Raw genomic sequence first — 25,123 nt, forward strand, 5'->3', positions numbered from 1 at the left:
AATGTCTGTCCCATCCTTCCCCTGGCCCCACCATCGCCAAGAGGCCAGGGAGGACTGGGCACTTCGATCCCCACAGGCCTCCCAGGGTTTGGGCTTCCCTTTCAGTCCTCCCCACCTCACCCTTACCTGTCCCCAGGTGGTCCACCACGACCCGTGCCGAGGAGGCGCGGGACACTGGAACGGTCTGTACCGGTTCAAGCACCTGGCCACAGGCAATTATCTGGCTGCCGAGGTGAGCGAGGGGTGGAGTGGGCATGGCGTCTGTGTGTGCTGGGGACACGGGAAGCATGCGCACGCTTGCTCACACATGGGCATGGCGTCTGTGTGTGCTGGGGACACGGGAAGCATGCGCACGCTTGCTCACACATGGGCATGGCGTCTGTGTGTGCCGGGGACACAGGGAACCTGCGTATGCTTGCTCACACATGGGCATGGCGTCTGTGTGTGCTGGGGACACGGGAAGCATGCGCAGGCTTGCTCACACATGGGCATGGCGTCTGTGTGTGCCGGGGACACAGGGAGCCTGTGTATGCTTGCTCACACATGGGCATGGCGTCTGTGTGTGCTGGGGACACGGGAAGCATGTGCACCTTGCTCATGTGTGTGCCTATGGAGAAGCGACCATGAGGGGCTCTCTGCACAGCTCCTCCGGGAGTCTTGTGACCTGGGCTAACTATCTTGGGGTGCCTTCTGAGTTTGATCCTGTGTTTGGGGGGGGTGTGCTGACAGCGTAGTAATCCCCCTCACCTTGCGCCTCTGTTCAGGAAAACCCCAGCTACAAAGGGGATGCCTCAGATCCCAAAGCAGCAGCAGGACCGGTGAGGAGTGGAGCAGGGCGGCTGCCCGGGCTGGGGGGGGAGTGGCGGGGTGAGGGGGTGGGGGGGCGGTAGTGGTGTGGGACAGGAGGCGCAAGGCCAAGCAACCTAGGAAGTAGGTGGGATCTTGCCTGACCCGGGGGTCCTCCTCCCAGGGGGCCCAGGGCCGCACAGGCCGCAGGAATGCAGGCGAGAAGATCAAGTACCGCCTGGTAGCCGTGCCACACGGCAACGACATTGCCTCTCTGTTTGAGTTGGACCCCACCACGCTGCAGAAAACTGACTCCTTGGTGCCCCGGTAGGTGTGCGCCATCTGCCTGAGGCCCTTTGTTCCTGGGACCTCTTGGGTCTGCTGTTCCGAGAGCTGTTTGTGGCTTGTGTGCAGGCACAGCCTCCTTTGCTGCACTGGGGTCTGCCCTGTCTTTATTACAGAGCTGCTTCTCAGCCTCTTGGCCCAGGCCAGTGGGCGCTCGAGTGCTGTGGGAGGTCCTTCTGTGTATGTGTTGCTTTTATTGGTTAATGAATAAAGCTGCTTTGGCCTATGGCAGGCAGAATATAGCCAGGCCGCAAGGCGTATATAGAGAGTAGGTGGAGTCAGGGAGATGCCACATAGCTACTGAAGGAGACAGACAGCCTGGAACCTTACCAGTAGGCCACAGCCTTGTGGTAATACACAGATTAATAGAAATGGGTTAATTTAAGATGTAAGAGTTAGTTAACAAGAAGCCTGAGCTAATAGGCTGAACAGTGTTGTAGTTAATAGTTTCTATGTGATTATTCAGGCCTGGGCAGCTGGGAATGAAAGAGCACCCTCTGATTGTACTCAAGCACAAAGCGTGAACTGGTCTGTTGCAGCCAGGCACCTGGAGAACCCAGATGCTGTCTGGGAGGTCAGGCTGCCACACCTGTAAGGTTCCACCAACTCTGAGAATGCAGGGTGTCACATTCCTGTGACCTAGGCTGCGCCTTGGCTGGTAGAAGGCATGAAGGCCTGGGCTCAGTATCTAGTACTGTAGACCCCGAGCGGCGGCTCACGCCTGTGATTCTGGCATGCCGGAGATGGGGGCAGGAGGACCATCTTATTCTCCTCTACTGTGTAGTGAGCTTGAAGCCAGGGCTGCAGGAGAAATGAAGAAAACATCACAGGGGTGTAGGGATGGCTCAGCGGATAAAGCACTTTCTGCCCAAGCGTGAGGACCAGAGTCTGGATGCTGGGTGGGAGTGAGGCCTGCTGACTGGGAATCTCCGTAGTTGGCACGGCTAGCTAGATGCTGCAACATGTCGCGTTCCTGGTTCAACAAGAGACCCTGCCTCCATATAAAAGATGGCGGGCTGTGGAGGAAATGGCCTGATGCTAACCTCCAGTTCTGAGCACACACAGGCACTCAAGTACACACATGTGCATGCCTCGAAGCAAAAAACCCCGAGTCATCCAGGCCTCAGTGTTTTCTGGCCACGAGACCTCAGGTAGATGCGTCCACCATGCCGCCTCAGTCCGTCATCTATAAAGGGGAACAGCAAGGTCTGCCACTAGGATTTCTGGGGAATAATGGAGGAACCGTTAGCCCCTAGTCTCTAACCTGACACTTCCTGGGGGCTTGGTTTATTCAGGTGAATGCTGGCCCCTTGCCCATCAGCACACATTGGTTTAGGGGTACACCATGGTCTGTGTGCAGGAGAGTGCACAGTAGGACCGGGGCTCACCCATCCTCAGAGCCCACACCGTGGAGAGCAGAGCAAGCGGACGGTGTTGGGGACTGGTGAGCCGAGAGTGCCTGCCGTCTGTAGCACCCTCCCTCACTAGCTCTGTGTCCTCTTACCAGGAACTCCTATGTGCGGCTGCGGCACCTCTGCACCAACACGTGGATCCAGAGCACCAATGCGCCCATCGATGTGGAAGAGGAGCGGCCTATCCGGCTCATGGTGCGGAACCTCGTGTGTGGGGCTGGGTCCTGCTGGAGGGTCCCTGGCACCCTGCTGACCCTTGTCTCTACAGCTGGGCACGTGCCCCACCAAGGAAGACAAGGAGGCCTTTGCCATTGTGTCGGTGCCCGTGTCTGAGATTCGTGACCTGGACTTTGCCAATGATGCCAGCTCCATGCTGGCCAGCGCTGTGGAGAAACTCAACGATGGCTTCATTAGCCAGAACGACCGCAGGTGTGTTGGGAGGGGGCCGGGGCGGGATTTCTTGGACCAGAAGTTCCCAGATCACGACATGGAAAGTTACTATTCGTTATGAATGTGTGGTTTTATCTTAGGCTTCTCACACTAGCTCTTGTGACTTTAACCTCTTTCTCTTCATCTGTTTTGCCTCATGTCCTGCTTCCCTGCTTGCTCGATGCCTGGCTGACTGGTCTCAGGTGTCTTCCTCTTTTTCTCCCTAGTTCTCTTTTGCGCCTAGATTCCTCCTATTTATTCTCTGCCCAACAGCCCCACCTATCCCTCTACTACCTAGCTATTGGCCGTTCAGCTTCTTTTTAGACCAATCAGGTGCCTTAGGCAGGCAGTGTATCACATTTTTATATAATTAGAGAAATGCAGCATAAACAAATGTAACACATCTTTACATAGTTAAAGAAACACTCTTCAACATAAACAAATGTAACACATCTTTACATAGTTAAAGAAACACTCTTCAACATAAACAAATGTAACACATCTTTACATAGTTAAAGAAACACTCTTCAGCATGTAATCTAGTCTTCGACTTCATCAAACACCCCAGGAGGATATATTACCTGGTAAACAGGAAGTACAGTGCAAGCAACTTCCAAAACTGTGGAAATGACAGAGACAGCTGGCTGCCTGGACAGTCACCCAAGGTTCCTTTGCAGCATTAGGGCATCCATCTTTGGTCTACAGGCCTAGAATATTTGAGACCTTTTTATGAAGCAGGAATTTTGAAGGACTGTCAGCCTTGTTTTTGGCAAAGTTTGACATCTTTTTCCTTTGTGTCCTGCCTGTCCAGTTTGTACAGCATACTGTCAGCACTCAAGGCAAGGACTTGTGCTGCAGATGTTGTGGTGTGAGTGTATGGGTTCACACAGGTCCATGAAATTAAGACTCAGAGACACTTTGGGAATGAATTTAGCCTTTGTGGCCGCAGGGGTCCCCAGCCTCAGTGGACTGAAGCACTTTCCCTTTGCCCAGGGCATTTTTACTTTTCCCATATTTACACTTCTGCCAGTTGATTTCCCTATGCTCAAAACAACCTGAATGAAGCTTCCAAACCCACATGCCTGGTGCGAATACCTTCTTCAGGAGGTACCGTGGTTTTCCGGGTTGCCCCTAATCAAGTTTTGCATAGGCTTTGTATCCATGGGAAACACTCAGACAAGATTCACATAGGGCAACAAAAGGTATCTGTTACACAAGGATGGATTAGGGCTGTGTGCTAACTCCAGAGCTAGGCCAGGTGTGGCCCAGCGGGGATTGGTGCTAGTTGCTAACTCTCTGGTGCCAGGCCAGCAGGAAATTCTGCAACACAGTTTCTTGTCCAAATGGCTGGCTTTGCCACAATGAAAACAAACTATATGGAGGTTCTTTGATGCACGTCATTCTTTTTTGTCTTAAGATTTATTTATTATGTGTACAGTGTTCTGTCTGCATGTATGCCCACACGCCAGAAGAGGGCACCAGATCTCATTACAAATGGTTGTGAGTCACCATGTGGTTGCTGGAAATTGAACTCGGGACCTCTGGAAGAGCAGCCAGTGCTATTAACCGCTGAGCCCTCTCCAGCCCACCCATCATTCTTTTTTTTTTTTTTTAAATTATTTATTTATTATGTATACAATATTCTGTTTGTATGTCTGCCTGCAGGCCAGAAGAGGGCACCAGACCCCATTACAGATGGTTGTGAGCCACCATGTGGTTGCTGGGAATTGAACTCAGGACCTTTGGAAGAGCAGGCAATGCTCTTAACCTCTGAGCCATCTCTCCAGCCCCCCACCCATCATTCTTTCTGAAGTAAATTGGTACTGTCAGGAGCAGACATGTCTCACTGTCACGAAAAGCCATGTTATTAAACATCTTAAATGACATTTTCCGTAGCTCTCTGAAGCATTTGAAGATCACCTATCTAAAATATATATGTTTAACCTTGAAAACATAGCTAATATAACTACAAGTTTGATTGTTATAGGTGACTAACTACTAATCTGAATTTTTAATTATACATTACATTATTAAATGAGCTGCATGGACCCAATACCCTAGAGTAGAAACATACAGCATAACAAAAGTAACTTTAAATTTATATCAATATACCAAAACCCATGCCAATGTAAACATTTGAGATTAATGGTTATTTTGATCCTGTATTCCTATACCCCCCTAAACAATCACAAACATTATATCCCCTCAAATGACCAAAACCCACCCACTTTACCTCTTGGGAATATGGGTCTCGTGTTCTCTAGACTGCTTCCTGTTGTCTGGGGACAGTGACATCTTTAGGGGACCCTGAGAAGATTGAGATAATGGTCAGGCCCTAGGAAAACTAGTTGTAGCATTTGCTGTCAGTCTCAGACTGTGGCCATGCAGAGGGATCTGTAAATAGATCATCCGTCTTGTAGTTTCTTAGTTTATTTCTTTATGTTTGTAGCCAAGATTTTCAGGAGATATCTTGTGATCAAACCTGGTCTCTATTAATCTTGAAGGAATCCACAGGGTTTTGTTTCCTATAGAAACAAGAACATAACCTCTCCTCCAACACAGTGCATTTTCTGACTTCCATTTTAAAGTTAAGACATCCTTAAAGTATCTAGGCTGGTTTCATTCAGCAGTTCCTTTTACAATCACAACACCATACAGGATCTAGACTCCCTGTGTATTTCCCATCTTTACGTGGCTTTTTTCTTTTATATTACTTACTCTTTTTTTTTTTTGAATTTCCGTAGCTTTTTGGTTCCTGTCCTGGAACTAGCTCTTATAGACCAGGCTGGCCTCAAACTTACAGAAATCCACCTGCCTCTGCCTCCCGAGTGCTGGGATTAAAGGCGTGGGCCACCACCGCCAAGCTATTACTTACTCTTTCTTTTTCTTTTTCTTTCTTTTTTTTTTTTTTGGTGTTTCGAGACAGGGTTTCTCTGTGGCTTTGGAGCCTGTCCTGGAACTAGCTTTGTAGACCAGGCTGGTCTCGAACTCACAGAGATCCGCCTGCCTCTGCCTCCCGAATGCTGGGATTAAAGGCGTGCGCCACCATCGCCCGGCTTATTTTTATTTTTTTTTAAATATTTATTATGTATACAGTATTCTGTCTCATTACAGATGGTTGTGAGCCACCATGTGGTTGCTGGGAATTGAACTCAGGACCTCTGGAAGAGCAGGCGATGCTCTTAACCTCTGAGCCATCTCTCCAGCCCTATTACTTACTCTTTAAAGACTATTGTTTTTAAACATTTTTCCTGTGCTTGTCCCACTAGCTCTTATAGCTTAATCTAATCCATTTCTCTTCATCTACGTTTGCCTTGGGGCTTCTTACCTTTCATTCTGTATGTCCCTCTTTCCTGCTTCCTCTGTGTCTGTCTGTCTGGCCCCAGGCATCTCTCTCTTTCTCTTTCATTCTCATCTCTGGAGCCCAGATTCCTACTTCTGCCTGCCATCCCCACTTATCCTTCAGCTGCCTAGCTATTGGCTGTTCAGCTTTCTATTAGGCCAATCAGGTGCCTTAGGCAGGCATGGTGAAACAAATGTAACACATCTTTACATAGTTACACAAATGCAGCAGAAACAAATGTAACGCCTTTTTACATAGTTACACAAATGCAGCAGAAACAAATGTAACGCCTTTTTACATAGTTAAAGAAATGCAGTATAAACAAATGTAACACTCAGATGTAACACCTCTTCATAGTTAAACACATCTTTACATAGTTAAGGAACTATTCCACAGCAGGGGATGGAATTGTGGGGGGCAGCAGGAGACCATGGAGCAGGGCAGATGACTGAGTTCCTCTCTAGGGCCACAGAGGAGGGCAAGAACCAGGGAACCAGGCTGGCACTGCATCCTGGCGTGGGGAGCCAGTCTCACTGCTTACATCATCCCAGAAGTAGCCTTATGGGGCCACTGGGGCTCGGAGGAGTCAGATGTCCTCTGGGTCACATAGCTTTGAGTGGTAGAATCCGGACACTGCAGATCCCTTCATAGCAGACTCACTGCCCCCAGTCCCCATTGCCCAGCTCTTTCTGCAATGTTCTGAGCTCTGTTTTCTTGGGGCAGTTTGGGGTCCAGGAAAGGTAGGGTGTGAGGCATTTCCTAAGAGCAGTTTGGTGGGAGCTGGGCTAATGCTGGGCTTGGCAGCAGTACCGGTGAGTGATCCGGAGAGAGCTGCTAGCCTGTGTGGGCACATGTTGGCTGGGCCCTGGGGAGCTGCCCACAGCACATCATACTTGCTTCCTGTGTTGCCCTCGACCAGGTTTGTCATCCAGCTGCTGGAGGACCTGGTGTTTTTTGTCAGCGATGTTCCCAACAATGGGCAGAATGTCCTGGACATCATGGTCACCAAGCCCAACCGAGAGCGGCAGAAGCTGATGCGGGAACAGAACATACTAAAGCAGGTGTGTGCGCTCTCTAGGAGCTTCTACTGAAGGGGGATCGTGGAGGGGCGTGGCTCAGCGGGAGAGTGCCTGTCTAGCATACATCGGTGAGGAACTGAGAGCATAGATCAGTGGTAAGTGCTAGAGTTTACCAGTGAGGGGCTCAGGGTATGGATTAGGAAGGAAGTCCTTGCTTAGACCCACCAGTGGGGAGGTAGGGATTTGGCTCAGTGGGAGAGCACGCACTTAGCATATTCAAGGCAAGGGCCTACATGCCATCCCCAGCACTGGACGAAAGATGTATCTGAGCCATGGGCACCCTATAGGAATCGCCTCATTTGACCCCCTCCTGCAAAACTGTGGCCCTCATTATACTGAAGCCCATAGAGGCTGGAGTCCTGCCGAGCTGGACAGCTCTGGGCTCCTGTGACAGGACACTCTGGGATGGAGTCAGCCAGGGTTGGGGTTCCGGGATGAGGCGGGGTGCAGGTGGGATGGGAGAGTCCCTATCACTCTCTACACCCCTCAGATCTTCGGCATCCTGAAGGCTCCGTTCCGTGACAAGGGGGGTGAAGGCCCGCTGGTGCGGCTGGAGGAACTGTCCGACCAGAAGAATGCCCCCTACCAGTACATGTTCCGCCTCTGCTATCGGGTGCTGCGGCACTCCCAGGAGGACTACCGCAAGAACCAGGTGGGTACAAGACTACCCTTGCTGGGCGTGTACCCTGCCTTCGCTCCTCACTGGGCACAGAGGCTGGCAGCCCTGGGTAGAGGAGGGCACCAGATGGTGGGGCTGGCTTCTGGGGTGCTTGTGTGGCTGGGTGCTTACCCCAGGCTGTCCTGGGCTCTGCTGTTGCTGTCTTTTTCTTTCTTTCTTTCTTTCTTTCTTTTTTTTTTGTTTTTTTTTGTTTTTGAGACAGTGTTTCTCTGTAGCTTTGGAGCCTGTCCTGGAACTAGTTCTTGTAGACTAGGCTGGACTCAGAGATCCGCCTGCCTCTGCCTCCCTAGTGCTGGGATTAAAGGTGTGCACCACCACCACCTGGCTGCCATTGCCATCTTAAAATACTACTGCTTCCTCTTCCTCTTTTTTTCTTGGTTTACTGAGACAGGGTCTCATATGTGGATCTGGCTGGCCTAGAACTCGCTATATAGATCACAGAGATCCACCTGCCTCTGCCTCCTGAGTGCTGGGATTAAAGGCGTGCCACCATCTAGCCTAAAATTCTTCATTTTGAACCATGTTTTCACTATTTTGTACCATGTAGCCAGTCTCTCTAGGCAGACAAGGTCCTGAGCACAGCTCATGTAAAGACAAGATGCCCTTCTGCTGTGACTGCGGCTTCCACGCTCGCCTGAAATGGGCTTTTCAGATCCGTTTTCTCTATGGTGTAGAGACGCTCACTTGTGCCCATGAGATAACAGCACAGGGCAGAAGCCTGGCCTCCTGGCCTTAACTCTGCCCTTTTCTTTAGGGCACAGACTCCGTCTAGTTCACCAAAGTCCTAACTGGAGATTTTTAAAAGAAATGCTTGGCTCTGGCAGCCTTGACAAGCTAGATTCAATGATTTATTATTCTGTTATTAAAGAGACCAGCGATGGTCAAAAGCAGAGAGAGACAGACAGACAGACATAGTCAATGTGGCCTCATTAGGACGGAAGATAGATAAAAGGGTTCAGTGACCCCCTAAGTCTGTTTCTTTCTGCCAAGCTGAGCTCTAGGTTTAAGTGGAGGAGGAACTGGGACAAAGGCCATAGCTGGGCCTGCCTGGTGACTCAGCTCAGGCCCAACAATAGATTACAGATAATCTGGTCGAGGGTGTAGCTTTGCCACCTAGATAACTGCTCTTATCTTAGGGGTGACCTGTCCTGCAGGCTCCCTGCTGCTTGGAGACCGCTTCAGTCCCGTCACAAAGATGGGTCAGGTCTAGGGTTCCTGGGCTCCAGAGGGAAGGCTGAGAGGTTAGGTGGACAGAGGCAACAGGAGGCTCAGTTGGTAGAGCGTGTGCCTAGCATGGCTCAACCCCCGGGTTCATTCCCAACACCATGTGAACTGGGCACAGTGGCAAATGCTCACTATCCCAGCATCTTAACACGGAGGCAGGAGGACTGGATGTCACCCCAGCTACACAGGAGGCAATGCCAGGCTTTCATGCAGCTCAGTCAGGGCCCCTGCCTGTGTTGGTCCTGATCTGGAAGTTGGGGTGTGGGGGGGGGTCAAGGCCCTGCAGCAGAGCAGCCTCGTCCCTCGTCCACAGCCCTAGTGACGCCCCGCCCGTCTGCCTCTCTCCAGGAGCACATTGCCAAGCAGTTTGGGATGATGCAGTCACAGATCGGCTATGACATCCTGGCTGAGGACACCATCACTGCCCTGCTACACAACAACCGGAAGCTGCTGGAGAAGCATATTACCAAGACGGAGGTGGAGACCTTCGTCAGCCTCGTGCGCAAGAACCGAGAGCCCAGGTGCCCCACTGCGCCCTGCCTGTCCTGTGCCTCCTTCCAGCCCCGCTGCTGGGCTTTTGGTTTCTTTAAGATGTATTTTATATATGAGGGCTCTATCTGCATGTACACCTTTATGCCAGAAGAGGGCATCAGATCCCATTATAGATGGTTGTGAGCCACCATGTGGTTGTGGGAATTGAACTCAGGACCTCTGGAAGAGCAACCAGTGACATTTCTCCAGCCCTGGTTTTTTGTGAGACAGCCCTGGTTTTTTATGTAGCCCTGGCTGTCCTGGAACTCACTATGTAGACCAGGCTGGCCTCTGCTTCCCGAGTGCTGAGGTTAAAAGCGTGCACCACCGTGCTGTCTTCTGGCGCTGGTTGTTAGCTGCCGGATACCTGCACTGTGTGCTCTGCCTCCAGTGCCAGAGGGGGCGGGGCACGGGACACAAACAAATGGATAACACCACTCAGACTTGGCTCAGTGTAGCCACGACAGACACTAGTTCCCATACAGATGGAGACCCCAGACCCCTCCTGGCGACTGAGTCGTTCAGTACCTGCTTGAACTGGTTGTTAAATATTTTGAATGTCAACCTTAGCCTGTGCCTTCCCCAACCCCGGACTTCATCTCTTTGCCCTGTCTGGGGAGGTGCCATGGGCTGCTGCCCCTGGAGAGTTGGGAAGGAGGGCGATTAGGCTTCTGACCTCTAGGGCAGCTGCTGACCTCCAGGGCAGCTGCTGAGACTGTTGCCGGCCCTGTTGTCCTCTCAGGTTCTTGGACTACCTCTCAGACCTGTGTGTGTCCAACCACATCGCCATCCCTGTCACCCAGGAACTCATCTGCAAGTGTGTGCTGGACCCCAAGAACAGCGACATTCTCATCCAGACGGAGTGAGTGGCACCCCATCCCCAGGGCTCATTGGGGTTCAGGCTCGTGGTGGCATCCCTGTTCTTGGTGCCTGGCACAGGGTGTGTTGGGTGGTGTGGGAGGCTGGGGGGAATGAGCCATAGCCCCGCCCTGAAAAGCTCCAGCTTGTCCTCCACACAAGGTGGCATGGGCACCTGGAGCCCAGCCTGCCTGGGTTAGATATGGGGAGAACCTGTGCCACACAAAAAAAAATAAGGGGTGTCAGGGCTCTGGGTGGCCAGAGGTGCTCCCCTGACCGTGGTATTGGCTGCAGGCTGCGGCCCGTGAAGGAGATGGCCCAGTCTCACGAGTACCTCAGCATTGAGTACTCGGAAGAGGAAGTGTGGCTCACGTGGACCGACAGGAACAATGAACACCATGAGAAGAGTGTGAGGCAGCTGGCCCAGGAGGCGCGGGCAGGCAACGCGCATGACGAGAACGTGCTCAGTTACTACAGGTGCCGGCGGGGGCGGGGGACCCCAGCCCCTCCCCTTGAGTTCCAGTGCTGTCAGGGCCTCTGCCTGTGCAGGCCTGGCCCTCACCCTCTGGCCCTAACAAAGCCTTTCTCCACATAAGAACAGGGGTGGTTCCTGGGTTTGAACTCAGGTTCTCAGACTTGGCAGCAAGCACCCATTGCCACTGAGCATCTGACCGGCTCTTGATTACTTTTTTATTTTATGTTTTTTTCATGTGGATGTTTTGCTTGTGTATATTGTACACACCTTGTGCTTGTGGAGGCCATAAGAAGGCATTGAATTCCCTGGGATTGGAGTTACAGACAGTTGTGAACTGTCACATGGGTGCTGGGAATCGAACCTGAGTCCTCTGGAAGAGCAGCCACTGCTCTTAACCACTGAGCCATCTCTTCAGTTCCCTTATTTTTTTGAGACACGGTCTTACTGTGTAGACCAGGATACCCTCTAACTCATGGTAGTCCTCCTGCCTCTGCATGAGTTATCACACCTGGCCTGTATTTTAGTTCGTTTGGGTTTTGCTTGTTTTTCAAGACAGGGCTTCTCTGTGTAGCCCTAGTTGTCCTAGAACTGTTCTGTAGACCAGGCTGGCCTAGAACTCACAGAAATCCTCTTGCCTCTGCCTCCTGAGTGCTGCGATTAAAGGCGCGTGCCACCACGGCCTGTTTTTTTGTTTTTGAAACAGTGTCTCACTCTTTAGCCCCGGCTGTTCTCAAGCTCGAGGGCATTTTCCTGCCTCATCCTCCTCAGGCAGGGATCATAGGCGTGAGCTACCACACCCGACCCAGACATGTCTTCCATGGTGGCACAGAAGGCTCTGGCTAACTGCAAGCTGTGCTTGGGTACTGAAGGCCATTCTCAGGGCACCACTCACACCCGGTACCCTGGGCAATGGGGAGCACTGACCCTGTAAAGTTGGGAAATAAGCAGAGAGGTTGCAAGGCCTTACCTGGGCTATGAGCCTTAGTGCACACCCAGGGTGGCCGGGCTCTCCTGGGGTATGACCACGGTGCACACCCAGGGTGGACTGGCTCTCCTGGGGTATGACCACGGTGCACACCCAGGGTGGCCGGGCTCTCCTGGGGTATGACCACGGTGCACACCCAGGGTGGCCGGGCTCTCCTGGGGTATGACCACGGTGCACACCCAGGGTGGCCGGGCTCTCCTGGGGTATGACCACGGTGCACACCCAGGGTGGCCGGGCTCTCCTGGGGTATGACCACGGTGCACACCCAGGGTGGCCGGGCTCTCCTGGGGTATGACCACGGTGCACACCCAGGGTGGCCGGGCTCTCCTGGGGTATGACCACGGTGCACACCCAGGGTGGCCGGGCTCTCCTGGGGTATGACCACGGTGCACACCCAGGGTGGCCGGGCTCTCCTGGGGTATGACCACGGTGCACACCCAGGGTGGCCGGGCTCTCCTGGGGTATGACCACGGTGCACACCCAGGGTGGCCTGGCTCTCCTGGGGTATGAGCCATAGTGCACACCCAGGGTGGCCGGGCTCTCCTGGGGTATGACCACGGTGCACACCCAGGGTGGCCGGGCTCTCCTGGGGTATGAGCCATAGTGCACACCCAGGGTGGCCGGGCTCTCCTGGGGTATGACCACGGTGCACACCCAGGGTGGCCGGGCTCTCCTGGGGTATGACCACGGTGCACACCCAGGGTGGCCGGGCTCTCTTGGGGTATGACCACGGTGCACACCCAGGGTGGCCTGGCTCTCCTGGGGTATGAGCCATAGTGCACACCCAGGGTGGCCGGGCTCTCCTGGGGTATGACCACGGTGCACACCCAGGGTGGCCTGGCTCCAGGACCCGAGGGTAACGCAGTGTGCAGAGGAGGAAGATGTGACGTCACCCAGAGCGAAGCTTCTGTTACCATTCTCATCTCTGTCGCACACCTTTGGCTTAGTGGGCTCTTCCCGTTCTCCCAGCCACCTGCTTCCTGCCCTAGCTGAGTCAGAAAATATCTGCCTCCTTTACCAGGAGGGGGAGAGAGGTCCTCCTGTCAGGTGTTGGTTCTCTGTGGAGCCCTCACCAGGGCCAACAGCTGCCTGCTGCCCTTGGCCCAGCGCTGTTCTCTTACCCACTGTGTCCTGCAGGTACCAGCTGAAGCTCTTTGCCCGCATGTGCCTGGACCGCCAGTATCTGGCCATCGACGAGATCTCCAAGCAGCTGGGTGTGGACCTGCTTTTCCTGTGCATGGCGGATGAGATGCTGCCTTTCGACCTGCGGGCCTCCTTCTGCCACCTGATGCTGCATGTGCACGTGGACCGTGACCCCCAGGAGCTGGTGACACCCGTCAAGTTTGCCCGCCTCTGGACAGAGATCCCCACGGCCATCACAATCAAGGAGTGAGAGTCTGGAGGGTGGGTCAAGGGGAGAGGCACAGGGTGGTGGGGCGGGGCACAGGACCCTCATGCCCCCTCCTTTCATCTCTAGCTATGACTCCAATCTCAACGCCTCCCGAGATGACAAGAAAAACAAATTTGCCAGCACCATGGAGTTTGTGGAAGATTACCTTAACAATGTGGTCAGCGAGGCCGTGCCCTTTGCCAATGAGGAGAAGAACACACTCACCTTTGAGGTGGGCCGTGGGTGTGGCTGGCGGGTAATGGGCCGTGGGTGTGGGGCTGGCGGGTAGTGGGCTGTGGTTTGCACCTCCCTGGGCCTTGGTCTACATCCAGGGATGGGTTGTAGGTTCCATGACCCCGTTTTCCTGGTGCCCTCACCTACCTGAGAATCTTGTAGATAGCTGAAGCCCCCAGTGGACAGATTCCCCGGAGTTCAGTGCCCCAGAAGAGAGCGGCTAGGCTGAGTCCACTCAACCCATCAGCCAGGGGCTGCCTTTCCCGGGCACTGCCCTTCTGGGAATTCCATCCTCCGGACATCCCTACATAATGGTTTTCTCCATCCTGTCTGGACCCCAACAGCCACACTCTCCCCTTGAACAATCACCAGCTTGAAAACCATGGCCCCCAGTACACTGTTCTAACCCCACAAAGCCACACCTCTGGATGTGTTGATCTGTTCCCACAAAACCACATACCCCACTGTCACTGCGGGCACCGGCTCTACTTACCCCCCTGCCCCCAGCCACACGTTTGTATGCCTTGGTCTGTTCCCTCCACAAAGCCATGGCTCTGCTCACCCTCACCTGGCCCCACCCCTCCACAGGTGGTCAGCCTGGCGCACAATCTCATCTACTTCGGCTTCTACAGCTTCAGCGAGCTGCTGCGGCTCACACGCACTCTGCTGGGCATCATTGACTGTGTCCAGGCACCCCCGGCCATGCTGCAGGCCTACGAGGAGCCCGGTGGTGAGGCGTGGCCCCCTTCAGTTCTTTCCTGGTACCCCTGGCCCTGCCACCAGCCCCCTCCATCCTCCAGCCCAGGTGCCCTGACACTCTGGGGTCTTGCTTAGCCTTAGAGTGGAGTAGGGTGCAGCCCAATCACCGTGTGGGAAGGGTGTGGAGAGGACAGGAGCTCTCTGTCTGCAGCCTCCCTGATACCCAGGACACAGTCATCTGAACCATGCTGGGGTCTGGTCCCTGGTTTCAGCCTTGCTGGCACAGTGTCCCCGCAGTCCCTCACACTTTCTTGTGGCCCTCAGCTTCACACAGAGTTCACACAGAATTCACTCATCTCCACGCTACCCACTTGCTTTTTGTTTTCCCAGACTCGGTGTAAAGCACCCCTCCCCCCGCCCTAAGCCTGCCTGGATTGACCCTGTCCCTTCTTAGCCTTTGTCCCACAGCAGAGACCCCCGTGACCCCTTCTGTGACCCACAGGAAAGAACGTGCGGAGGTCCATCCAGGGCGTGGGACACATGATGTCTACGATGGTGCTGAGCCGCAAGCAGTCTGTCTTCGGTGCCTCCAGCCTGCCTTCCGGAGCGGGTGTCCCTGAGCCGCTGGACAGAAGCAAATTTGAGGATAATGAAGACATTGTGGTGATGGAGACCAAGCTGAAGATCCTGGAGATCCTGCAGGTGCTGGGCAGGTGGGTGGGAGGTCCCAGGGCAGGGCCCTTGGTGTTCAGGATCACAGGGTTTTGCTGTGTTATCTAGCTCACTCCACTGGTCCTCAAGCTTCTTAGACCAGCAGCACTGACATTACGTGGGGACTTGAGCCCCACACAGACATGTTGCTCCCTATAGAGGGATTAATGATGAGGTCCTTGTGACCAGAGGACATGAGGGTGGCAGAGTGAACACTGCAGGGTTTCTGTCCTGTGAAGACAGGTTAGTCACGGGTCCCCAAACCCTGTCTTTGTACCTCTGTTCTCCCTCCTGGAGAGGGCCGTTGGCAGAGTAGCTGGAAGGACAGTTTGGCCAGCTGACCTGGGAAATCTCTATGCGTGTCCAGTCATTGTCTGGCCTAGGGTGTGTGGGGACGGAGCAGCAGATGAGGGGCTCACTGCCCCATGCTGAGAGGAGGTGACCATCACTGGGCCAGGAGCCAGGGAGAGGACTACTGTCCCAGTGCCTTGGAGCATCCTGAGTGGTGGGGTGCTAGAGCCCGTTCTGGGGCCCCCTCACCCCGTCTTGGAGCAGCAGGGCTCCCGGGGAGACTGGTCTTCACATCGTCTGTCTGTCTGTCCAGTTCATCCTCAATGTGCGTCTGGACTACCGTATCTCTTACCTGCTGTCAGTCTTCAAGAAGGAGTTTGTGGAGGTGTTTCCCATGCAGGACAGTGGGGCAGACGGCACAGCACCCGCCTTCGACTCCACCAGTGAGCCTTGCTTCCTGCCTCCCCTGTCTCCTGCCACCACCGCTGTCTGCGGCTCCCCAAATGCATTCCATTGTCCCTCTGATGCCCTCAGTGAGGAGCAGGGAGGGACCCTTCCCAAGTGGGGAAGCCACAGTGAGGATCAGGGGAGGGACCCTTCCTCAGTGTGGAAGCCTCAGTGAGGATCAGGGGAGGGACCCTTCCTCAGTGTGGAAGCCAGGACTTGACTAAGGTCCTGGTCATATCCTACCAGGAGTTGGCCAGGGTCTGGGCTTCCTTGGGCTGCTAAGCTTCCTGCCCTATGCTCCCAGTCTGGAAGCTCTGTGCCCTCACAAAGAGGGGGACAAGCAGAAGGGACTGCGGAGCGTCTGGGCTGCTTGGGACCCCCCCCCATACCTGGTTTCTCTCTAGCCCACGTCTGTCATTCTTTCCACAGCTGCCAACATGAATCTGGACCGCATCGGGGAGCAGGCAGAGGCCATGTTTGGAGTAGGGTGAGGCTGGGGTTGAGGTGGGCTCAGGTTCAGGGTTGGGGACAGGTTGTCCTATTTGGACAACCTGGGTTTCCTGAGGCTGAGGCTGGTCATTGCCTCCACTGTGTCCCCCAGAAGACCCTCGCCCGCTACAGGCTCTGACCCTCCCTGACTATACCATCCTTACGGTATAGAGGGCATAGGGTAAATCCAGGTCCTAGCCATCCTGGTAGCTTCCCCACCTTGGTGCAGGGCAGCTGTCCTGTCTCACAGCAGGGTGAGATGGGGGTGCAGCGTGGTGCTCCCCACCCCACCCCTCAGTGCTGGAGTGGATGAGTCATTGAGAGCCTCCGCCCCTGGGCGCCAGCCTTCCTCAGCATCTCCCGCACTCAGTGGATCTCTTCTCCGAACTCCGCTGTCTTCATGAGATAGTCGCTGGGAATCGGGTTCAGTGGGTAGAGTGCTTTCCAGCAATCCTAAGTCCTGGGTTCAATCCCCCGAACCGCATAGGCCAGGTGTGGCATTGCACACCTGTAACCCCAGCATTCAGGAGGTGGAGGCAGATGGACCAGAAGCCCAAAGGGGACCTTTCCCTGCAGAGTGAGTTTGAGGCCAGCCTGGGCTACATGAGATCCTGTCTCAAAAGATAAACTAGAACACGTTAGTAATAGTACAGAATAGATTCATAAAATAAAGCTCACAAATTTACAAGGAAAAATGCCTTGAAACAGTTATCAAAATGCTGAAGCAAATGAATCGGAAGTAGCAGCTACGTATGTGGCTCTTTGTTAGCGCGTTAAGTAGCAGCTGCACGGGTGGGTGTAATTAGCAGCGTGACTCCAGCTCGCGGCGAACATAAATGGTAATTCACAATTGTCATTACAACCCTGAGGTGATGCAGAAATATCTGGTTTTTACTGGTAGCAATCCCCCAGGCTCAGCTGGTATCCTCTGTATGTGTGTGGGAGGAGGCTGTGGATCACATGAAAGGTTCCTGCGATCCGGGTCTGGGCTGGGGCTGTCCTGAGGATCCCTTGGTGGGGGTTCTCTGCGCACGGGCGGGAAAGGCAGCTGCGGTGAACGAGTGGTACCCGGGATGTGGTTCTGCTACAGTGGCAGAGCACACCCATGCCCTCAGTCACTGGCTCCCACTCCTGCCCACCCGTGCTGGCAGGAAGACCAGCAGCATGCTAGAAGTGGACGATGAAGGTGGCCGCATGTTCCTGCGTGTGCTGCTGCATCTGACCATGCACGACTACGCGCCTCTCGTCTCCGGCGCCCTGCAACTGCTCTTCAAGCATTTCAGCCAGCGCCAGGAGGCCATGCACACCTTCAAGCAGGTGAGGGGCACAGGGATCTAGTTGCTCATTGCTTGACAGGGACAGTGGGCTCACCTAAGGACTTAGCCTTGCTCAGATCCTGCAGGGGAGGATCCAGCCTCACCATCCCCTACCGAGTCTGGCTTGCAGGCTTCCCTCACTGAGCTGCCTGGTGTCTGTCACTGTGGCATCATGGCCCCTTGACAGCCTCCCGCGAGATGCCTGCTGATCAGGGCAGGCATTTAGCAAGCGCCCATGAACTGGTCCTTGGCACCAGCTCACATTCAATTCTCCAGAATTCTCCCAGAATTCCCCAACTCCCTCAGTAACGTGACGCCCCCTCAGCCCTGCATGAGAAAAGAACATGGCCCAGCGCACCCTCCCAGCCCCACGTGAGAAGAGGCCATGAGGCTTGGGCCCAGGGAGAGGGAGGAGGAACCAGTGCAGGCCCTGGTCCTTAGAGTTTGGGTCTCTCCACTCAGGGTTCAGTGACCCAACAGCGCTTCCCCTTGCCTGTTCGGCATCTGAGTGGCCCAGTGACAGGTCACAGTGGTGGGTGACCCGAATCTCAGTAACCACGTCCAGTCCATGTGCTAGCACAGGGCGGGGAGTACGGGCTTCCTGGAGGGGAGGGGTCTGTAACAGGTGGAGTGGACGTGACGCTTGGGTGGGGTCCTGGTCTAGAGAGGGCACTGTAGCTCCCTGCATGACAGCAGATGTGGGGACATATGCCCCATGAGCCTGGTTACACCCTCCCTGTGCAGGTCCAGCTGCTGATCTCAGCCCAGGATGTGGAGAACTATAAGGTGATCAAGTCAGAGCTGGACCGGCTGCGGACGATGGTGGAGAAGTCGGAGCTGTGGGTGGACAAGAAAGGCAGCGGCAAGGGCGAGGAGGGGGAGGCGGGCGCCACCAAGGACAAGAAGGAGGTGAGCTGGCTTCTGGGAGCCAAACAGGGTGCCCCAAAGTGAGGGACCCGGATGACTCTGTCTTCTGTGTCCTCAGCGGCCCTCGGATGAGGAGGGATTTCTGCAGCCGCACGGGGAGAGGAGCAGTGAGAACTACCAGATTGTCAAGGGCGTGAGTGGCGAGGGGCGGGAAGTGTCCTGCAGCTGGCTCGAACCTGACTCAGAAGGGGCTCCTCCCAGCTTTCTGGCGTGTTCCAAACAGCCCTGCCAAGGCCCCGAGAGTTATTTTAAAGCTGAAGGAATTTAATGAGATTCCGCTTCACGGCCGTGTTGCTCTGCACTTTAGGGGCAGGATGGGATTTTGCCGGGATGACCTGATTCAGCAGCAGCAGCCCAGAGGCCTTCCCCTCTCCTGTCCCTGCGGCAGACCAGGTGGAGGAGGAGGAGGCAGCAGGCTCCCATCTCCCTGTCTTCCCTGCAGATCCTGGAGAGGCTGAACAAGATGTGCGGGGTTGGGGAGCAGATGAGGAAGAAGCAGCAGAGGCTGCTGAAGAATATGGATGCCCACAAGGTCATGCTGGACCTGCTGCAGATCCCTTATGACAAGGTGACTGGCATCCAGCCCGCTTGTTCCAGACCAGTGTACCGCAGCCCTCGGGCCGGCCTTAGCCAAGCCAGTCGCCCACCTGCTCTTTTGAGTTGCTCCTTGGTTGCTTCAACCTTTGATACTGCCCCCCCCCCCCCTTGCTCTGATTTGCTGTGATTTTTCCCCTTCCCTCTCAGTGGAGCTGGGCATTGAACTCAGAGCCTTGCACATGTAACGCTCACATCCTTCCTCTGAGCTACACAGCCCTTGAGTTTGATTAACCACAACCTCAGCCTCCTTCCCTTCCTGGGCTAACTTTGTCTATTAGCTCCAGCTAGACCAGTGGTTCTCAACCGGTGGGTCTTGACCCCTCTCTGTGTTTGGGGATTAAGGGACTTTTCACAGGGGTCATCTAAGGCCATCAGAAAACACATCTACATTACGATTCATAACAGTAGCAAAATTATAGTTATGAGGTAGAAACAAAATAATTTTATGGTGGATGCTCACCACAACATGAGGAACTGTGTTAAAGGTCCCGATTCTGGCCCTTTGCCCCTCAGCTCCTTATCCCAATGGGTCCACGATACATTGTCCTTCTCTTTCCCTCTCTTAGCCTCTGTCTGTCTTTGACCCCCAGCCCCTCACCCTGGCTGACTTTTTTTAATGATTGCGTTTGTGTGCACATGCTCAGTGTTCAGAAGAGGGTGTCGGGTCCCCTGGAGATGGAATTTATAGGTGGTTGTGAGCCATCTGGTCTGGGTGCTGGGAGTTGAACCTGGGTCCTCTGCAAGAGCAGCATGTGCCCTTAATGGCTGGGAGTCACTTCCGGCCCCTGAGCTGATCTTACAAGTCTCAGGCTGCACCCTGACTTTTTTAATTAATGTGTGTGTGCGTGCAGGCGCAGCAGACAAGTCTGTTCTCTCCTCCCACCTGTCCATGGGTTCTAGGGGTCAAACCCAGATCACCCCAGGCTAGAGAAGCATCCTAGTTAGCTTTCTCCTGCTGTAACAGAGACCAGGACCCAAAGCATCCTGGGGAGAATCCCAGAGCATATAGGAGATGCATGTGATCTCCCATCATACAGGAAGTGCGCAGAATCTGAAGCAGAGGCTAGGAAAGGGTGCTGCTTGCTGCCTTTGCTTCCATGACTCGCTCAGCCTGCTTTTTATACAACCCAGGGCCACCTGCTCAGGCCGGCACTACCCAGTGGGCCGGGCCCTCCCATAACAACCATTATAGCTTGGAACTGGTCCTGGAACTCACTCTGTAGACCAGGCTGGCCTCGAACTCAGACACTAACTGACCTGTCTCTGCCTCCTGAGTGCTGGGATTAAAGGCGTGCGCCACCCCTGCCATTCCCTGTGCTTTTTAACCCTGGTGTAGCAGCTTACTGGGTCCTGACTACTTCCAGCCACTCAGGCCTGCGTGTGTGTGTGTGTGTGTGTGTGTGTGTGTGTGTGTGTGTGTGTGTGTGTGTGTGTATGTGTGCGTGTGCATGTGTGTGTGTGTGTGTGTGTATGCGTGCGTGTGCGTGTGTGTGTGCGCGCGCGCGCGCGCATGCGCGCGCGCCCAGCAGCCCAGCAGCCTCTCTTTGCACACAGAGTGACAACAAGATGCTGGAGATCCTGCGCTACACACACCAGTTCCTGCAGAAGTTCTGCGCCGGGAACCCTGGCAACCAGGCCCTGCTGCACAAGCACCTGCAGCTCTTCCTCACGCCTGGGGTGAGGCACGCGTGAACGGGCGGGCACCTGCGCAGGGTCCCTGATGGGCCGCACCCTTCTCTGACGGCCTCCGCTGTCCCCCACAGCTCCTGGAGGCCGAGACCATGCAGCACATTTTCCTCAACAACTACCAGCTGTGCTCCGAGATCAGCGAGCCCGTTCTGCAGCACTTTGTGCACCTGCTGGCCACTCACGGGCGCCACGTGCAGTACCTGGACTTCCTGCACACTGTCATCAAAGCCGAGGGCAAGTACGTGAAGAAGTGCCAGGACATGATCATGACCGAGGTGAGGGCGGCCTGGGCCACAGGGGGCTGGGCGGCGGGTCCTGGGGGCCGGGAGAAGCTGGGCTTCTGGGCCTGGCACATGGTGGGAACGCACAAACATCCGCTCACCCGAAACAGGGAGAGCGGTGGGGGGGGGGGGGGGCTGAGCCTTGATCCCAGTCTGGGAGGTCTGTTCCCTGGGAGTATCTCACAGCGGGCTGGGGAGCGCAGGGACAGACGGTGATGTCACATGAGACGCTACAGCTGAAGCAGTCTACTTTGGCCGTGATAACACTGACTGAGGGGGAGAGGAGAGAGGCGGAATCCGCCTCAGTCCAGTGCGCATTCTGGAGGCTGAGGGGATCTGGACACTTTCTGGATCTACGGCCAAGGTCTCTGAAGGAAGAGGGCTGGACACATCAGTCAAGGAACCCGAAACTTAGGCAGGAAGCCAGGCAAGATGGCTCCCACCTGTGACCCTAGCACTTAGGAGGCTGATGTGGACCAAGAATTCAGATCTGGCTGGAGAGATGGCTCCATAGTTAAGAGCACTGTCTGCTCTCCCAGAGGACCTGGGTTCAAGTCCCAGCCCTGGCTCATGACCATCTGTAACTCTAGGTTCAAGGAATGCAACGCCCTCTTGTGGCCTCTGTGGGTACTGTACACATGCAGGCAAAACACCCATATACACAAAATAAGTGAAAACCAACAATTAAAAAAAAAAGAGTTCAGCCTTATTCTCAGCTACATAGTGATTTCAAAGCTACCCTGGGTTATATAAACTGTTTCAGAAACCAAAACTTTCAAAATGGGTATCAGGTCATGGGGTCATGGTCTCCACCTGCCCTGACGCGCACAGGATAGAGGTGGTGCCTGGGGCTGCTGGGCGAGGGTTCTGACTCGCATCCGCCTCCCATCACAGCTGACCAACGCGGGTGACGACGTGGTAGTGTTCTACAATGACAAGGCCTCCCTGGCCCATCTGCTGGACATGATGAAGGCAGCCCGAGATGGCGTGGAGGACCATAGCCCCCTCATGTACCACATCTCCCTGGTGGACCTGCTGGCCGCCTGTGCCGAGGGCAAGAATGTCTACACAGAGATCAAGTGCACCTCCCTGCTGCCTCTGGAGGACGTGGTGTCTGTGGTGACCCATGAGGACTGCATCACGGAGGTGCGCGCTCGGGCTGTGAGGAGGGCAGAGCCTGGAGACGGCTGTGGTGTAGCCACACTGGGGGACTGGCAGAGGACAGGGACAGTGGGGAAGTCAGCAGGTTAAGAGGAAGAGCCTGGGCAGGCACTGCTGACGCACCTCGCCTGCTGCCCAGGTTAAAATGGCGTACGTGAACTTCGTGAATCACTGCTATGTGGACACGGAGGTGGAGATGAAGGAGATCTACACCAGCAACCACATCTGGACGCTCTTCGAGAACTTCACCCTGGACATGGCTCTGGTCTGTTCCGGGGGCTAGGCCTGGGCTTCTGGGTGGAGGGATGACCTGTACGTAGCTCTATCTCCCCGTATGACTCTCCTCCGTAGGTCTGCAACAAACGGGAGAAGCGTCTGGCGGACCCCACCCTAGAGAAGTACGTGCTCACTGTGGTCCTGGATACCATCAGCGCTTTCTTCAGCTCCCCGTTTTCAGAGAACAGCACGTCGCTGCAGGTGAGCAGCCCGCATCAAACATGGCCACTCTCATGGCTCTCCCGTGGAGCACAGCCTTGCTTACATGAGCACGAGAAGATGCAGCAAAATACAGTGTATCAGTCATCTTCCGTGTAACAAACGCCCCAGACGTGGGTCAGGATAGAGTGGGAACGGTACAAAGTAACCGACTAGGAACAATCCAAGGAATGGGGGCAGTCCATCCTGACAGCAGGAGCAGGGGTGACTCGTCACACTTCATCCACAGTCACACAGGAAGCAAAGGGCAATGAACACCGGCACTCGGCTCACTGGGTTCTACCCCATGGGTGGGAGCAGCGGATGTGTGGGGTGGGTCTTCCATCTTTCTGGAAACCCCATGGACACACTCCACACTGACTTAGGAGGTCCCTTGGGATTGACAAGATTAACACAGGAATCCCTCAGTCAGGGCCTGGGGTGGTAAGGTGTATGTGACCGCTGCCCAGGGCAGCAGAACCCTTGCACTGTCCGTGGGTGCTGGGCAGGTAGGCAGCCCCGTGTCTCACTGGCATCACCATGCAGGGGCTGACCTGGGTCACAGAGAACCACCGCAGAGTCCCAGGTCTCCTTGAGGAAGGCTCCGCGGCACTGCCTAAATTATAAACCCAGAGGATGGGGAAGAACCCCATGGAAGTGGCAACCATGGGTTCAAGACCAGCAATGGCACCAGGCTAGCTCTGAGAGGAGTAAATAGAAGGTTAGGAACACTAGGCCTTTAAGCCCAGCACTTGGGAGGGAGAGGCAGGTGGGTCTCTGAGTTCAAGGCCAGCCTGTCTCAAAAAGAAAAAAAAAGTATGTGTTCCCCCACAGCCTCAGACTAGCTGTAGAATGGGATAAAGTAGAATTTAAAATAGACCTTTAGAATGTATCAGTATTATTATTGTGTGTGTGCGCGTGTGCGCGTGTGCGTGCGTGCTGAATAAGGGGTGAGCATGTAGCAGTCAGGACACAATGCTGTGGAGTCAGGGCCTTTTTTTAGCCTTACCTATGCTCTAGAAATCAAATTGAGGTTACCAGGCTTGCACGACACACACCTTTATCTATTAAGCTATCTCACTGGCCCAGAGTCTATCTTTTCTTTCATTATTTTTTGTTTGGTTTTTAATTGTGCTTTGTATTTTGGGACTGGGCTGACCAACTCACAGATCTGCCTGCCTCTGCCTCCTGCAAGCAGGGTCTAAAGGTGTGTGCTGCCGTGTTCAGTCTGGGGGGGGGCGCTGTGGCTGTGGGGAGTTCTTACGTGGCGGCCCTGTACGGTCAGGGAGGTTGTTCAGTGCTAAACCAATTGGTAACTTTCTGTCTAGACCAAAGGCGTACGGTGGTAGTGAGGGTGCCCGTGCCCCACCTTGGTGGGGTGGCTGAGCTGCCTCCGGTTCTGTTCTCCTGCAGACACACCAGACAATTGTGGTGCAGCTGCTGCAGTCCACCACGCGGCTGCTGGAGTGTCCGTGGCTGCAGCAGCAACACAAAGGCTCCGTGGAGGCCTGTGTCCGCACCCTCGCCATGGTGGGTGAGTACCCATGCCAGACCTTTCCCAGTGCGAACGTCACCCAGGGCGGTCGCGGCCAGCTGGAGTTACTCTTGTTCTCTTTTGCTGATGTGTTTCCAAGTGATCCAGGCAAGAGGTGGTGCCGGGTCCCCTGTGTGTTGGGGGGCACAGGCGACACTCATGCCTGCCCCACTCTGGCCTGCCTGCCTCTTCCTGTCCTCCAGCTCTGCCCTCTCTCGTAGCCAAGAGCCGGGCCATCTTACTGCCCATGGATCTGGACGCGCACATGAGTGCCCTGCTCAGCAGTGGGGGCAGCTGTGCAGCCGCAGCCCAACGCAGTGCTGCCAACTACAAGACGGCCACGAGGACCTTCCCTCGCGTTATCCCCACCGCCAACCAGTGGGACTACAAGAACATCATCGAGAAGCTGCAGGTGGGCGTGGCTGGCTGGGCCTGCTCTGGGGAAGAGGGGGTTGCTGCCCCTGCCCCTCAGGTGGTGTACAGTGTTTGGGGGATGGGATATGGTCACACCTTGGTCATCTTGACCAGGTGGTGACCTTGCCCTCCCTCCCAGGACATCATCACGGCCCTAGAAGAACGGCTGAAGCCGCTGGTGCAGGCTGAGCTCTCGGTGCTGGTGGACATGCTGCACTGGCCCGAGCTGCTCTTTCTGGAGGGCAGTGAGGCCTACCAGCGCTGCGAGAGTGGGGGCTTCCTGTCCAAGTGAGCAGGGAAGGAGGGGTGTGGTGACCTGGGTC

The 25,123-nt window shown here is 54.9% G+C and overlaps 1 protein-coding gene across 1 annotated transcript in view; it reads left to right on the forward strand.

Moving 5' to 3' along the window:
* Itpr3 (inositol 1,4,5-trisphosphate receptor type 3) overlaps nt 1-25,123 on the forward strand; it is a 78,699-nt gene that overhangs the window by 34,221 nt on the left and 19,355 nt on the right. The window contains exons 9-36 of the mRNA XM_075979648.1: nt 137-232; nt 765-818; nt 971-1,113; nt 2,639-2,738; nt 2,812-2,972; nt 7,235-7,376; nt 7,885-8,046; nt 9,646-9,818; nt 10,571-10,690; nt 10,981-11,163; nt 13,284-13,535; nt 13,624-13,768; nt 14,359-14,500; nt 14,972-15,171; nt 15,785-15,914; nt 16,348-16,405; nt 17,559-17,724; nt 18,468-18,632; nt 18,709-18,783; nt 19,093-19,218; nt 20,802-20,924; nt 21,011-21,211; nt 22,112-22,363; nt 22,518-22,643; nt 22,730-22,855; nt 24,266-24,386; nt 24,608-24,798; nt 24,940-25,088. Of these exons, the coding sequence (XP_075835763.1) occupies nt 137-232; nt 765-818; nt 971-1,113; nt 2,639-2,738; nt 2,812-2,972; nt 7,235-7,376; nt 7,885-8,046; nt 9,646-9,818; nt 10,571-10,690; nt 10,981-11,163; nt 13,284-13,535; nt 13,624-13,768; nt 14,359-14,500; nt 14,972-15,171; nt 15,785-15,914; nt 16,348-16,405; nt 17,559-17,724; nt 18,468-18,632; nt 18,709-18,783; nt 19,093-19,218; nt 20,802-20,924; nt 21,011-21,211; nt 22,112-22,363; nt 22,518-22,643; nt 22,730-22,855; nt 24,266-24,386; nt 24,608-24,798; nt 24,940-25,088 (4,082 nt within the window). The remainder of the gene's footprint in view (nt 1-136; nt 233-764; nt 819-970; nt 1,114-2,638; nt 2,739-2,811; nt 2,973-7,234; nt 7,377-7,884; nt 8,047-9,645; nt 9,819-10,570; nt 10,691-10,980; nt 11,164-13,283; nt 13,536-13,623; nt 13,769-14,358; nt 14,501-14,971; nt 15,172-15,784; nt 15,915-16,347; nt 16,406-17,558; nt 17,725-18,467; nt 18,633-18,708; nt 18,784-19,092; nt 19,219-20,801; nt 20,925-21,010; nt 21,212-22,111; nt 22,364-22,517; nt 22,644-22,729; nt 22,856-24,265; nt 24,387-24,607; nt 24,799-24,939; nt 25,089-25,123) is intronic.

Source organism: Microtus pennsylvanicus, chromosome 7 (genome assembly GCF_037038515.1).
Source record: "Microtus pennsylvanicus isolate mMicPen1 chromosome 7, mMicPen1.hap1, whole genome shotgun sequence".
Classification (NCBI taxonomy): domain Eukaryota; kingdom Metazoa; phylum Chordata; class Mammalia; order Rodentia; family Cricetidae; genus Microtus; species Microtus pennsylvanicus.